Raw genomic sequence first — 15,109 nt, 5'->3', positions numbered from 1 at the left:
GAAAAGATATCGTATTACTTAAACGATAATAATAATAAAAAAAAAAAAAAATACGTAATAAAAACGAAAGGGATATTACGCTTTTTAATAGGCCAATTAAAGTCTTCCTCAAAGGAAGGAGCTAAATAGATGCTTACGTAGAAGCTTACCTAAATGTCCGTTCTCATAGTAATCGCCGTTGTCCATCCTGTGCTTCTTCAAGGAATGCTGTGGATGATGGCCGGCAGCCGCGGCTAGGTGACTTGCTGCGAGGCTCAAACCAACGGAAGCTCTCTTTGGGGGTCTTCCTGGCCTGGAGCTGTACAGTGGTAGAGAGTTACTGTGGTTAGAGACACCTGTTTTCGAGGTAACGTTCTTACCCCGACTGTCGCATTCAAACGACTTTGTACGGTCGTCTTCTACTCAAAATATATAAACAAAACATAGAGAAGAGAGAGAGAGAGAGAGAGGGAGAAAGAGAGAGAGATAGGGAGAAAGAGAGAGAAAGAGAGAGAAAGAGAGAGATCAACTTCACGACTACATAATATTTTTAGAAAAATAAAGAGGACAAACACAAGGTCCTTCGAAATATTAACAATAATGCGTACGTCATTATTTCCAAGAAATATTTTCGTTTCATTGAATTTTTTATAAATGAACATTTTGCCTCTATCATATTGTAGATTGTACGACGACTCGTAGAAAATTTTTGAATGATTTTAAAAAGAAAGAGAAAGGACGAATACGAGATTTTTATTAATAACAATGGAAGTACGTATCGTTTTTAAGAAATATTTTTGTTTCGATGAATTCTACGAAATGTTTCATTCTTTATTCGATAAAAGTTTTAGAAAAAAGAAAGGAAAAAGTACAAATTATATAAATTAAATCTACGATTGAATATAATTGATCCTATATATATATATATAAATACATATATATATGTATATATATATTTACTTAAAATTTATATCTCTCCAATTTGTATATACAGATTACATATGATATGAAATTAAGTAAGCCGTGAATTCAGCCAGGAATATCTTTCGTTATGTTTCATTCGAGCGAAGAAAATAAAAAAAGAAAAGAAAAAATATATGATATAATAATCGAGGATTATTTCGCAAAGAAAAGTGAGATTTTACCGATGATTTTCTGGCTGAGTTCACAGGGCCGTTTTTGAACGCAACAAATTTGACCGACCCCTCCGTTCGGAGATTACTTCGAGTTTAAAGAAAGGAAACGAAAGAGAGAGAGAGAGAGAGAGAGAGAGAGAGAGAGAGAGAGAAAAGAAAAAGAAAAGAAAAGGAGATAGAAAAAACGAAAAGAAAAAGAAAAAGAAAAAAAGGAAAGAGGAGAAGAAGAAGAAGAAAGAGAAAAAGGAGAAGAAGAAGAGGGTGGAGGAGGGTGTAAGGGGAGATATAGAAACAGAAGAATTCTCTCGAATGGGCTGTTGCGGATCCATCAAAGAAACATACCCAGGCCTTGTGTTTCGAGCCGAAAAGATTCGAGAAAGTTAGCCGCTAATCTACAAGTAGATGATATCGTGTGAACGTTTCGAGAGCAGGCTTTTACGTGACTAAGGGAAAATGAAAAATCATTAAAGGTAAACTTCTAAAGAATTAACAATTTTAAAGATTCTTTTTCTACGTACCTATATATATATATATAATATTTTATTTGATTTTCGACAAAAAATTAATCGAGCGAAAGTTTTGATTGCTACGAGACGCGAACTAAATGATCACGCATTTATATAATATAGATAAAAAGAAATATATATATATATTATTTATAAATACTTAAATCATATATAAATATAAATCTTCTTAATACATATGTATATACATATATATCTATAATCGTATAACATTTAAAAGGCAAGCGTTTAAATATCTTGTGTCGTTTATTAATAAATAAATCTATATTCAAGTATTCTTAAATATATATATATATTTATTTAAGAATTATAAAATTAAAATAGTAACACCTAAACGTATTTTATTACACCGGAATATAATCTATTAATAAACAATACAAGACACTTCAAAATATACTTCCTTTTTAAATTATTTAAACTTTCCAGAGATAAGATACATAATTCCAAAGAGAGAGAGAGAGAGAGAGAGAGAGAGAGAGAGAAAGAAACAAATCCTAACGTCAAATTTCTTTGGTCATCACAAAAGGTATAAAAAAAAAAAAAAAAGAGAAGAAGAAGAACCATGAGAAGAATAGTCGAAAGATTCATAGCGACGGTGGGAATTGAAAGGAAGAAAAGAAGATTCTCTTTTCTTGAAACAATCTATATGGTAAGACGATGGTGATGGCAATGGTGATGGAGATGGTGATGGCGATGGCGCTGGTGGATGATAGTGATGGTGGTGGTGATGTTGATGGTGATATTGGTGTTGCTGATGGTATTGGTGTTGGTGCCCCGTGTGGTTAACAGGGACGTTCATTTTTCATAAGCGGCAGGCGCCAGAAAGGCAGACACACCACACGCGTTCACGAGATATACGTCTCTACAAAGTCTCCGCTTAACGTACACAAAGCGATCTTTTGCTTTAGCTAGCGAGAAAATATCTTCAACTCGTTGCTGCTTACCCTATACTCTCGTGGACCTTTATTTGCTCTCGATATAGCACCTATAGACGGGAGAATGCATCGACCGGTTCTCAACTAATTTATTTTTCTTACATTTTAATTTTCCACTTTGAATTCCTTTTGTCTTTGTTTCTTTTTCTTCCTTTTTTCTTTTTTTTTTTTTTTTTCTTTTATTTCTTTTCGTTTTCTTTTCTTTAATCGAAATACATCGACAGGATCCTACTGCGCGACGTCGTTTAATAAAAATCGCTATTAGAAAAAGAAACGCACGTATCTATTCTCACGATTAGCCTCCAGTCCCTCCCCTCCCCGTCCCCACCCATCACCACCCCGTTAATTAAAAAAAAAAAAAAAAAAAAAAAAAAAAAAAAAAAAAAAAAAGAAGAAAGAAAGAGGAATTCGAGATATTATCAACGTGGATTAGAATTATTCTTTATATAAATAATAAAGATTGGGTACAAGTTGAGAGTCGCTGTTTGGTAAGCGAGCAATCTCATAGTAGTCAAGACAGATTTGTAAATCTAATTTTTCATCCCGTCTTTCTGCCAGCCCTCTCACTTTGCCCAGAGTCTTCCTCTCATCCTCCCTATCTCTTTCTTTCTAACACACACACACACACACACACACTCTTTTGCACTCACTCATTCTCCTTCTTCTCTCCCTCCCCTCCTCTTCTTCTTCTTCTTTTCCTCTCTCTCTCTCTCTCTCTCTCTCTCTCTCTCTCTCTCTGTTTCCTCTCCCGACGCCTCTCACGCACGAGATATCTCCAAACGATTCTCAGACGGCCGGTTTATACCGGCGTTGATCTCTTAAACCGCTTAGCTTCGAGTTACACCGAAAACAAGAACGCACTCTCGAACGTTTAGATCCGCATAATACGCACTTGTTTGCGTATAAACCCAACGAAACCAGAAAAGCCTTGAAGAACGAAACGTTAACCCTTTTTCCCTTGGTCTTCTACTAAGTCTCTGCAATATTTTTTCTGTTTCTCTTTTTTTCTCTTTTTTCTTTTATTTATTTCTTTTCTTTTTTTTTTTTTTTTTCATTCGCTATATCGACAGGTATATGCATGTAAGACGACAGCTACGGCCGAGAAGACTTCAAAGTAGATCCTTTCCCTTTTTATGGTAAGATATTAACGATTTTCTTCTATTTTTTTTACGATATCAAAATCTCCTTTTTTTTCTTTTTATCTCTCTCTCTCTCTCTCTCTCTCTCTCTCTTTATATGTATATATATGTCTTTTTCTTTACAAAAAAATATTTTCGCATCATTGATAAACGTGCTTTCTACTATACCCACGTAGCTTCCTATCTTTCTTATTTATTTATTTACTTATTTATTTATATATTATATAGATTTTTCTCTTTTCTCTTCGGTCTTTCCCCTTTCTCATTTTTTATTATCTGTCGTAAAATTAAAGATACGATCAAAAGCATTCATTAATAATTATTTTCCTTTGTCAGTTGTCGCAACGCTAGTAAACACTCGACGTAACGATCTCTAGCAACATGAAATCGAAAAGAGAATTCTAAATAGCACCGATCGGCTATCTGCAACGCGGAACGAAACACGCTTTCTCTCTCTCTACCGACTCTAATAACTATGTATGTATCTTGGAGAGAACACCTAGTACATTTTCACCATAAATTACAATTCCGTTCGTTTTACTGTCAACGGTTATGCCTGAAGAAGTTAGAGATTTTAAAAGTACTCGTGTGTTGTAATCATTAGAGAGAAATAATGTTTCGTTATTTGACACCATCATTTTCTTTCTTTTCTTTTTTCCTTTCATTTATCTATTTTCTTTCGTTATATTTTTCCCGGTGGAAGAAGAAGAAAAAGGAAGAAGAATCTTACAAGATAACGATAAGAGAATGAATTAAATGAGAAAGTAAAAGAGACGGATAGAAAGAAATAATAAAATTCTTTTTTCAACAGGTGCACTTTAATTTCTCCATAAAAGATGAATATCAAATCCTACAACTATATTATCTACTTTGAATCGGACATATGTAGCAATTATAATAATCGTTAATATTTGAACGGTCTACGTTTAAGAGAGCTGTCCACTTGAAATACGCATTACATTCGCGTTTCAACTACCAATCGAAAATTGTAATTACGTGGACGAACCGTACCTTGAACAAACTGCTGGAGATCGTAGGATCATCGGGTCCGTTCGTTCGATCGACGATCGTGATTAGATTCGTCGGTTACGATCTTGTAAGCGGCGTTTCTCGCGCCGAATCGCGTGTGGGATTTGCGTTGATCAGAGGCCAGGTGCTCTCTACGGGCCCTCCTTTCGATTCGATCGAGCTTCTCCGCCTTAATGATCCTTGCTACTACGATCTCCAAGAGCAGACGTTTCGAAAGAGCTGCCGGACGATATAGCTTATGTGTATGTGTATATTTATGTCTATGTTTATGTCTATGTGTGTATGTGTCTGAGAAAGAGGGAGAATTATAAGGCTTTTATAGGCGACTGGGCGTGCAACGATCCATCGACTTCGTTAGATCGTCGCACCTTTCGCGAACGGCCTAGCTCATGATTCTATACACGATATATTATTATTTTCTATTCCTAACGATAAGAGGAATATTTACAAAAAATGCAAAATACGAAATACAATCCAAATGAAATACAATCAAAATTATTTTTCCCATCGAAATATATCTTCTACTTGCTTTTATTCTTTTTCATTCATTTCTTTTTCTTTCTCTTTCTGGTTTCTTTTTCGTTTGTTTTTTTTCATTGAGAACGAACATCAATAATAATAATAATAATAATAATAACAATAATAATAATAATAATAATAATAATAATAATCTGACTATTATTAGCATCGAAAGCATAGCGCAAGGAGATAATACTTCATCATAAAGCAAGACAATGCAATGGGAGGAAAGATAGAAACGAAATGAATCCAGTGCATGGGCACGATGAATCTCGTGAAGATCCGTGATCCGATATCTCGATTCTTTTTTAAGAGGATGCGCGCGTTACGATTTACGACGTCCGCCTTAATTGTCTTAATTACACTTGGTTGCTTCCGTGGAAAGCTGCCTTTTCCCAAGATCGGAATTCGTGAGAGATTTTGGAAAGTTTTCTTCTAACACGAGCTAAACGAGAACTCCTACAATACGATTTCACTGATAAATCCGATTGTTGATTAAGACAATTATCGAAACTAACGATCTCTTTGAAATTATTTCATCCTCAAGATTAATAAATTAATTTTTCTTTTTTCTTTTTTTCTTTCTTTCTTTTTACGAATTCCAAAAGAGAGAGAGAGAGAGAGAGAGAGAAAACATAAGAAAACGAAAAAGAAAATTTCTTACGTACGATAACAATCGCATTTAATTTATGCGTTTAATTTTTAATTCTAACCTTCTTCAAATAAAAAATAAACTAAGAGAATTAGAGGGTAAAATAAAATACGAAAATCATATATCGTTAAAAAGAAAAACGAAAATATATGAAAGAAAATTCTTTTTGGATCGATAATAATTGTACAGAAATGATATCTGTAACTTAATTCTAAAACTTTTCAAATAAGAAATAAGAGAAATAAAGAAAAAGAGAGAGAGAGAGAGAGAGAGATAACGATAGAGAGTAAAATCATGCGATCATAAATTGTCAATTTCGAAGTCAATTTGGTACGGGCTTACCAATCGGCTGCCGGTTAATTTCAAGGTGAATTGTGTCCAATATGGGTATATTATTAATGGCCCACCGAGGGATAGGGTGCAACGACGAAGCGCGAGGAGGGTTGCAACCCCGTTTTCGCGCATTGCCCAAATCTATCGCTCGGGGCCGGCTCGTAGCTCGGTTTTGCTACGATCTGTTTCCTACTTCGGTATTCGGCATTCCGGATTAAATGCTCTCTGATGTTGTTGCAGCGTATGACCAGCTCTCTCTCTCACTCTCACCCTCCCTCCCTCTCTCTCTCTCTCTCTCTATCTATCTATCTTTTATCCTCTTACCCTCTCACTCTCTCTCTCTCTCTCAATCTCTTTGGAAACATATGCACATACGTACGTTGTCGTTGCATATGCTCGATGCATCTGCAAATGATATCCTAGCCTGTTATCGAACCACGGCTTATCTCTTCCATCTCATTGTCTCTTTCAATTTGGATTCGATCTAATTTTGTGAGATATTTAAAAAAAAAAAAATATATATATATATATATATATATTTTTTTGTCAAAATTTTTATCCCTTCTCATTTCTTTTTTTTTCTATTACTTTTTTCTTGTTGTCGTTTATTTTTTTCTTTCCTTTTTTTTTTTAATAATATTTATTATTACTTAAGAGACGCACCTTTACGTTTTCAAGTATAATAAATCTGATTTTCTTTTTTTCTCTCTCTCTCTCTCTCTCTCTCTCTCCCTCTCACTCACTCACTCACTCTTTCACTCTGTGTACTTCATTCTTTCTATTTCGTCCGGTTCCGGATTCGTAAAAGCAAACCTGGCGCGTGACTTAAAGAAATATCATACAAAGAAGTCTCTGTATAACACGGGAATGGACTACGCTATCTTTAAATTACGACATCTTATCGCGTATCCGTTGCTACCGTTTTAAGCTCTCCAAATACGGAGCCGAAAATAAGAGGGAGAGAAAGAGAGAGACAGACAGACAGATAGAATCTCAAGCATCTATGGGAAAATTTCTTCTTGCAAGGAATATTTTTTAAGAAGCATGCGATTAAATGAAATCTCTTTTTATCTCTTTCTCTCTCTCTCTCTCTCTCTCTCTCTCTCTCTCTTTCTCTATCTCTTTCTTTATCTTTTTATCTTTTTATATCTCGAAAAGAAAAAGAGACAACAGAAAAGAAGAAAGATTGAAGAAAATTAACGAAAAATGAAATGTCGAATATAATCAAACTTCATTAATCTATTATTTTTTCATACTTCGTCCTTGTACCTTTTTTCGTGATTTCTCTCTCTCTCTATCTCCCTCTCATCCTTTTTGAAAAGTTGCAAACGCCTGGCAAGCGAGAAAGAAAGAAAGAAAAACGGAGAGATAGAGAGAGAGAGAGAGAGAGAGAGAGAGAGAGAGAGAGAGAGAAGCACCCTCGTGTCGTAAAGCCTCGTCGCGTGCAATTCCCGTCATAACAACGACTTCAATTTTCGTCAAAAGTCTTTCGCCGTTATCGTCGTCACCGTCTCTTTCTCTCTCTCCTCTCTCTCTTTCTATCTCTATCTCTCTCTAACATATACTCGACCCTTCGATTTCCCGCTTTATAAACTCGATTGCCGCCTGAAATCCAAGAACGGAACGATATTTTCCAAATTATAAATTTTTACGATGGCCCACGAGTCTTTTTTCTTCTCTCTCACTCTCTCTCTCTCTCTCTCTCTCTCTCTCTTTCTTTTTTCTCTACTCTTCCTTTACTTGCTTGTTTTTTTCCCTTTCTCTCTCTCTCTCTCTTTTTCTTTTTTTCTTCTTTTTTTTTTTAACTTCATTCCCTTCCACGCACCGGCACTTTCTTCCACCTCTAGCTTGCTCGCCCTTCGCATCGCTGCAATCCTGTCAGTCGGATTGGATTTGTCCGATTTCACACGTCGAGTGGAACGGGAGATAAAAGAAGGGGGCGAGTTGTTCCACATCTCGAGCCCTTTTCGAGAATTCTCCATATCGTTTCTCTTCTACCAATCCTCCCATCCTCCCTCTCTCTCCCTCTCCCTCTCTCTCTCTCTCTCTCTCTCTCTCTCTCTCCGTCTCCCAACCCCACCCGCCGCGTCACACCTTCCCTATCCGCTAGAACCCTTCCCCCTCTTCTCTTTAAAAGAAGGAAAAGAAAAAAAGAAAAAACCTCCGACAGACAGTTTATTATATACTTTACGGATCGAAAAATCGAACGAAATTATTACGTTCGTTATCTTTAATACTCTATCCAGTATCTCCCGCTCGACTAAGTTTTTCCTAGATTATCATTCGATCGATTTCTATATATACACGTACGAGTATATATCTCGTTACGATCTAATAAAGTACAGAGAAAATTTTCTTCTGCTTGCTTCTTGAAACGTTCGAATAAAGTATTTTATTATTTTGATCCAAGTTATGGAAAGTTGTTTAAAAAAAGAAAAAAAAAGCAAAGAAAAAGAAAAGTAGACGAAGAAAATTTATTATCTCTAATTATTATTGTTATAATGAATAATTAATATGTTGATATTAGACAGACGATATTGTAATAATTGAGTTGTTCGAAATCGAAGAACATAATGATACGAAAAATTTTAGTCGCATATATAAATAAATTTCTTACTTCTGATAATTTATATTACAATCAATAAACATATATATATATATACATATATATATATATATATATATATATATATATATATATATAAAAATTAAACGACCGATAAGATTCTGATAAAATGATTAAAGAAATTTATTACAGAAAATTTAAATGGGATATCGATAAAAATGCCGAGAATAGAGATATAGAACGAATTTTCTTTAAGATCTTTATATGTTGTCGTTATTAGAAAGAGAAGAAAGAATAGGGAAAGGGAGGAGGGGGGTAGCGGGTTGAATATGAAGAAAAAAAAGAAAAAAAGAAAAAAGAAAGATGGAAGAGGAAGAATAACTTCCCCTTGGCGATGCGCTGCTACGGAAAGAGCATTTTCTAATAACCACAATGTAAAGCCGGGGGTTGCGTTACACAAAAGAAATCTTTTTCTCCACCGAGGGTTTAGACTTATCTTAGTAATATTGGATTAAAACTTATACCTATCTCTTTCTCTCTCTCTCTCTCTCTCTCTCTCTCTCTCTCTTGCTCTCTCTCTCTCTCTTTTTCTCCTTCGCAATATGTTATTTTTATTGCTCGTGGCTTTGCATAATACTCGTTGGGGTGCTCGCTTCCCTTGCAACTCATCCACCCCCTAACCATTCTCTCTCTCTCTCTCTCTCTCTCTTTTGCTCGTCGTCCTCTCTTCTTTTTGCTCTCACGGGCTAATTTTAATTTTTATACCGGTACCGTGTTGTGGAACATTACGATTTCAGTACCGCTCACTTATTTATGTTTCAAACGAGCACTACCATATCGGGGCTTATTAGGCGAATTACCTACTTGTAGAGAGATTCAGAGAGAGAGAGAGAGAGAGAGAGAGAGAGAAAAGACGATACAACGATTATAAGAATAATTAATTAATTAATTAATCAATTGATTAATTTTTATTATCTTCATATATTTATATTTTTTTTTTCTTTCTCCTTTAATCATTTGCCTCATATGATATATCTTGATTACTTTCGATTAGTGTAATATCTAAAAGAGAATATTTGTTAATATATTTCAATGATTATTATATTAATTTATAATTTGATATATAATCGCAGTAATCGAGGGTTAATAATAAATATTACTCTTTACAACGCTTAGAGGAAATATTTTTTCTAACAGTGAGAGAGAGAGAGAGAGAGAGAAGATTTCCAATTTCAGGAACCCTAGCGAAAGTGTAAAATATCTTTATTACTAGCAGATAGGACACGCAATGTTGGCCATCCTAAAAGGTGGTGTGTCCAAAAAAGATTAACGCGAGTGTTTTGGTAAAAAAAAAAAAAAAGAAAAAAGAAGAAGAAAAAAAATGATATAAAATCCTAAATTACTTTCTATCCCCTATTCTCTCTATGTCTCTATGTTCGATTTGATTACAAGATGAATCATCTAAAACACTTGATGGTTCTAATAGTCCTATGAAAAATAAATTAATCGTTAGACACGTGATAGTCTAATTAACGTCGAACAACTTTTCAACTTTTCCGGATGTTTCACGTTCTATAAACAATTTATAAATATTAATTACTTCGAACGTCAGATCGAAAATGTTTCGTGATGTTCAGAATTTAATGGGCATATTGAAATATTTTTTTTCCTGATTGTAAGAGAAGAAAGAGGAAATAAAAAGAAAAAAAAAAAGAAAAATAAGCGAAAAATAAAGAAAGAGAAACGGGAAGCCTTCGGCAAATAATCCGAAGCGTGACGAGCCTTGAGGTACATATTTCTAGTAGCACGCGATACTTCGTAGTCGTAGGAAGTAATACCCGATAATACCTGTATTTGCACGTGGCGAACTGGGCACGTAGCTACTCTCACGACGTGCGTTACATCCACATAATCCAGCCAATCTCGAGGACGTGGCTCAGTCTTTGGAACGCGTAATCCAGCCAATTTGGACCGCGGATTATCCTGAATCGCGAAGCCGACAACGACGACGATGACGACTAAAAGAGTGTTCCGACAAAACAGGGAGAAGTCTTGCGTTAAGTTACATTTTTATTTACCAAAACAAATGACAAAGAAGAAGAAAAAGAGAATGATTGGGGAAGACAGAAATAGAGAGATTTCCATTTCCTCCGATATTTCGTTACTTTTATTTACTTCAATTTATTTGCTATATCTTTTTTTTATATTTACTTTATTTTATTTATTTTACTGTTCGTTGATATAATTTCTTTCTTTTTCTTCTCTTTCATTTATTTATTTATTTTCTTTTTTTTCTTTTTTTCTTTTTCTGTTTTCTTTTCTCATTGCTTTTCTCATTGCAACTGTACTACCTTCGACTTTTTATACTCAGTTATAAATTATTCTCGAAGAAAGAAGAAGAAAAGAGTAATAAAAAAGATAAAGAAAATATTAAATTGTAAGTAATTATTGATTGACCCTCCATCGATCGATGTGTAACTGTTTAAAGAATTATTAGAAAACGATATAACGTAAGTGGATAAAAATAGGACAAATAAGGAAAAAAAGGATAGAGAAAAAAAAATATCTATATAAAGAAACATGTACATAAGTCGTATAATTATCTTTCCTCTCGAGTTTATCTTTCTCTTTTCTACATACAATTCTCAAAGGAATTCCTTCCAGTCGTGCGACTCTCGTAGTCGTCGATCCGTAACAGGACAAGTTCGATCGGCTTGAAATTCGATTGGACCGCTCGTCGATCTCGATCCTCTTGGAACGTTCGATGATCCACCGCGACGGGTAGTCAAAGAGGATACGTACACAGAGACCGTGTGGATAGAGTCCACTTCGCGAATCGTCTTGCCACAATATATATACATACATATATACATATATATATATATATATATATACACATATATGTTTGTATATACTTCCCTCGAATAAAATATATCGCCTCGTAAAGCGTTTGGGGTGGTGATCAGCCTTTCAAAAGTAAAAAAAAGAGAGAGAAAAAAGAAAAAGAACAAATACAAAAAAATAAACAAAGAGAGAGAGAGAGAGAGAGAGAGAGAGAGAGAGAGAGAAAGAGAGAGAATGTCGAGAAGAGAAGCAGTGTCTCTCATTTCAATATTTCTACGATAAATCCGTACAACGCTGGCCTTTTTACGACTCACGATGGAATAAATAATAAAGGCGAGCCCTTTGAACATATCTTCTCTCTCTCTCTCTCCCTCTCTATCTATTTTTCTCTCATTCTTTTTCTCACTCTCTAACGTGACGTTCTAGTCCAGCTTTTACGAGCCACCATAGAGAGTGGTCCGAGTGTCGGATCGAAATAATAATCGCGGGGTGGTCAAAAGAGAATACGAAGGAGGGGGTTGCTTGCTTGCTTGCTCCAAGGATATTCTTGCCTATATTCATCGCATAAACTCACGCCGACTTATGACCGAAGCTTCGTTGCCACCCCCCTCGACGTTCTCGCCCCCCTTCCCTCGCCTTCCCTTTGAGCGTTAGTCGGGCAACTTTATTAAGTCGTTAAATCGCGAAATCGTCCCTGACATTCGGCTTAACGGGAACAACGAGATCGAGAGAGAAAAAAATAAAAAGAAAAGAGAGAAACAAGAAAAAAAGACAGAAGAGGAATAAAGTGGAAAATTCACCAACGTATTCTTTGACCGGATCATATAATAATTAATTCTAATCAATATTACTATCTAATATTTAATAATTAATACTAATCGATAATATTTGAACTATTTATACAGAAAGGACAAGTATTCTAATTCAGCGATCGATTTATTATTGAAAAAAAAAGAAACGAAAAAAAAGGGAAGAAAACAATTTTTCAATTTTGTTGCGATTTTCTCATCGTTCGATTAAATAAAATAATAATTAATATCGTAATTAATTCGTGGCTATAATTCAAGAGATAGAGGAAGAGAGAAAGTGCGCGCGTGCGAGAGAGAGAGAGAGAGAGAGAAATGTCAGACTATGGCATCGAAGAAATACTTAATTAAGGAATTATTTTGTGTTTCAAAGGAGATCTCGAGAGATTCGATCGGATGTCAAGGGGCTTCGTCGCAGGTCGACGTTTACAATAACGATTACGACGAGGAAGAGGAAAAATAAAAGTAAAAAATTAAAAATAAAAAGGAAGAAGACAGAGAAAGAAGAAAAAAAATGAGAGGGCCATGAAGTCTGCATCAAATTGTAATTAAATATCGAACATCTGCAATTATCTTCTTGCACCTGCAATCATCAATCTTTCCCTTTCGCACACATATAAACACATTTTTATGTATATAAATAAATAAATAAATAAATATATATATATATATATATGTGTGTGTGTGTGTGTGTGTACATTACGTATGTAAATCTATTGAAAAAGGAGAAAGAAAATTTGTCTACTATCTGCTTATTATTACATACATATATGTATCAACCTATCTACATTTTCTCGAAATCGAAATTGACAAATGAAATTACATAAACGTCGGGATTAGAATAAATTAAATTGTTATTTCTAATACACAGCTCCGTCCGAATTACTCTTAAGATATATATATGTATATATATATCATTCTTCTCATTTTATCTAGAGTGGAAACATTATTTACGATGATGTGGTTGGACATGAGAGAGGGAGAGAGAGAGAAAGAGAAGTTTGTGTGCTACTCTATGAAGAGAGAGGAGGATGGAAAGAGAAGAGAAGGGAAGAGTGTAGTGTAGTGTAGTGTAGTGTAGTGTAGAGTAGAGTAAAGTAGAGTAATGTAGAAGAGAAGGAAGAGGAGGAAGAGGAGAAGGAGGAGGAGGAGCGCGTGGACGTTGTCGGTTTGCGGTTGACCCGTGCCAGGCCGCACTCCGATACCTCTGCGGTCGCGAGTATGCCGACACACCCGGCTACTACAGCATCCGTAACAATGTCCATGATGGAAAAGGTCTAAGATACTGAGATCTATATGTTTAAGTATTTTTTTATCGTCAAACTTGTCTTCTCCTGTCTAATATCTTCTACTATGTATCATCTCGATTCTTTTTATTTATTTATTTGTTTATTTTTCCTTTCTTTACCTTCTTTTTTTTTTTTTATTATTTTCACTCAGATTTATATTTAATTGCTAGATTGAATTAGCGATAATTTCTAAAAATATTTCTAAAAGATATTTGAAACGAATGACTATCGCACATCTGTGATCTATAATTTACAAATAAATATATAAAACGTAATGAATAAGTTTTCCCTGTTTTTTTTTTTTTCTAATCTTAGCGATTAGAAAAAGAAAAGAAAAAAAGAGAAAAAAATAAATAAAAGAAATGGCAAATAATAAATATCGAACAAGACGGTACTGTCGAAAGGATAAAGAGGTGCTGGTTGGGGCGGCTAAAGAGAGAAAGGGGAAGAGCTAAGAAATACCGTGTGGTAAAAAGGTATACCTATAGAAAAAGAATATGAGAAGAGAGAAAAGAAAAAGAGGATGAAGACGAACGAGTAGAAAGAGATGGAGGTGGAGGTAAAGGTGGAAGTGGAGATGGAGATGGTTGGGGTTATAAAGGAAAGGTGGTTTCGAAGAAGAACTCGCGTGCCGGTGCCTTCCTCGGCGCGTTCGAGCTTGAATAAATCCTGTGCATCATCGTACTTTCTCTCTCTCTCTCTCTCTCTCTCTCTCTCTCTCTCTCTCTCTCTCTCTCTCTCTGTCGACGATGAGAGTCGACGACGGTCGTAACGTCGCCAAGCGCGAAAACTAACGCGTCTGAGTTGCCTCTGAAAGTAGCGAAGCGTGAGACGATCGTCGTAAGTGCGATTGCGACTTTCGCACTCGACCGAGGCGACCAATCGCGAAGAATTAGCTGGCCGATTCGTCATTTCCACCTTCTCCTTTCTCCTCATTCTTCTCATCGTCATCTACCTTTACCTCTACCTCTAACTCTACCTCAATCTCTACCTCTCACGCACCTTTAGACACAAGAACCCTCCCTTTCTCTGTCCCTCTTTTCGGTTTTCAACTAACACCTTCTTGTTTCCCCTTCGTTTCTCTCTCTCTCTCTCTCTCTCTCTCTCTCTTTCTCTCTCAATGAATCTCTCTCGATAATCTATTAAACCATCTCGTCTTTCACATTTTCACGTGCTAACTTCCTCAACGACGTTTTTTCTTTTCTTTTCTTTTCTTTTCTTTTTTCCCTTCCTTTCTTTTCTCTTATAATTTAACGTTAATACTTTCTACATGACTTCAAAGATTAAATTGTACAAATACATATATATATATATATATATATTAAGTATTATATTTCAACGATATTAAACCGTACGGA

At 35.2% G+C, this 15,109-nt stretch overlaps 1 protein-coding gene across 11 annotated transcripts in view; it reads right to left on the bottom strand.

Annotated features, from left to right (window-relative positions):
- The window catches only part of LOC124954855 (dachshund homolog 2), a 226,075-nt gene that overhangs the window by 132,376 nt on the left and 78,590 nt on the right, over window positions 1-15,109 (bottom strand). For 7 of the 11 annotated variants that reach the window (XM_047508415.1, XM_047508425.1, XM_047508426.1 and 4 more), the window contains one exon: window positions 150-298. In XM_047508415.1, coding sequence (XP_047364371.1) covers window positions 150-298 — 149 coding nt within the window. The remainder of the gene's footprint in view (window positions 1-149; window positions 299-15,109) is intronic. The other 4 variants (XM_047508423.1, XM_047508420.1, XM_047508419.1 and 1 more) reach the window with 1 other exon arrangement.

This window comes from Vespa velutina, chromosome 16 (genome assembly GCF_912470025.1).
Source record: "Vespa velutina chromosome 16, iVesVel2.1, whole genome shotgun sequence".
Taxonomy (NCBI): domain Eukaryota; kingdom Metazoa; phylum Arthropoda; class Insecta; order Hymenoptera; family Vespidae; genus Vespa; species Vespa velutina.
Note: the sequence above shows the minus strand (reverse complement) of the source record. Positions and strands in the feature narration are given on the sequence as shown.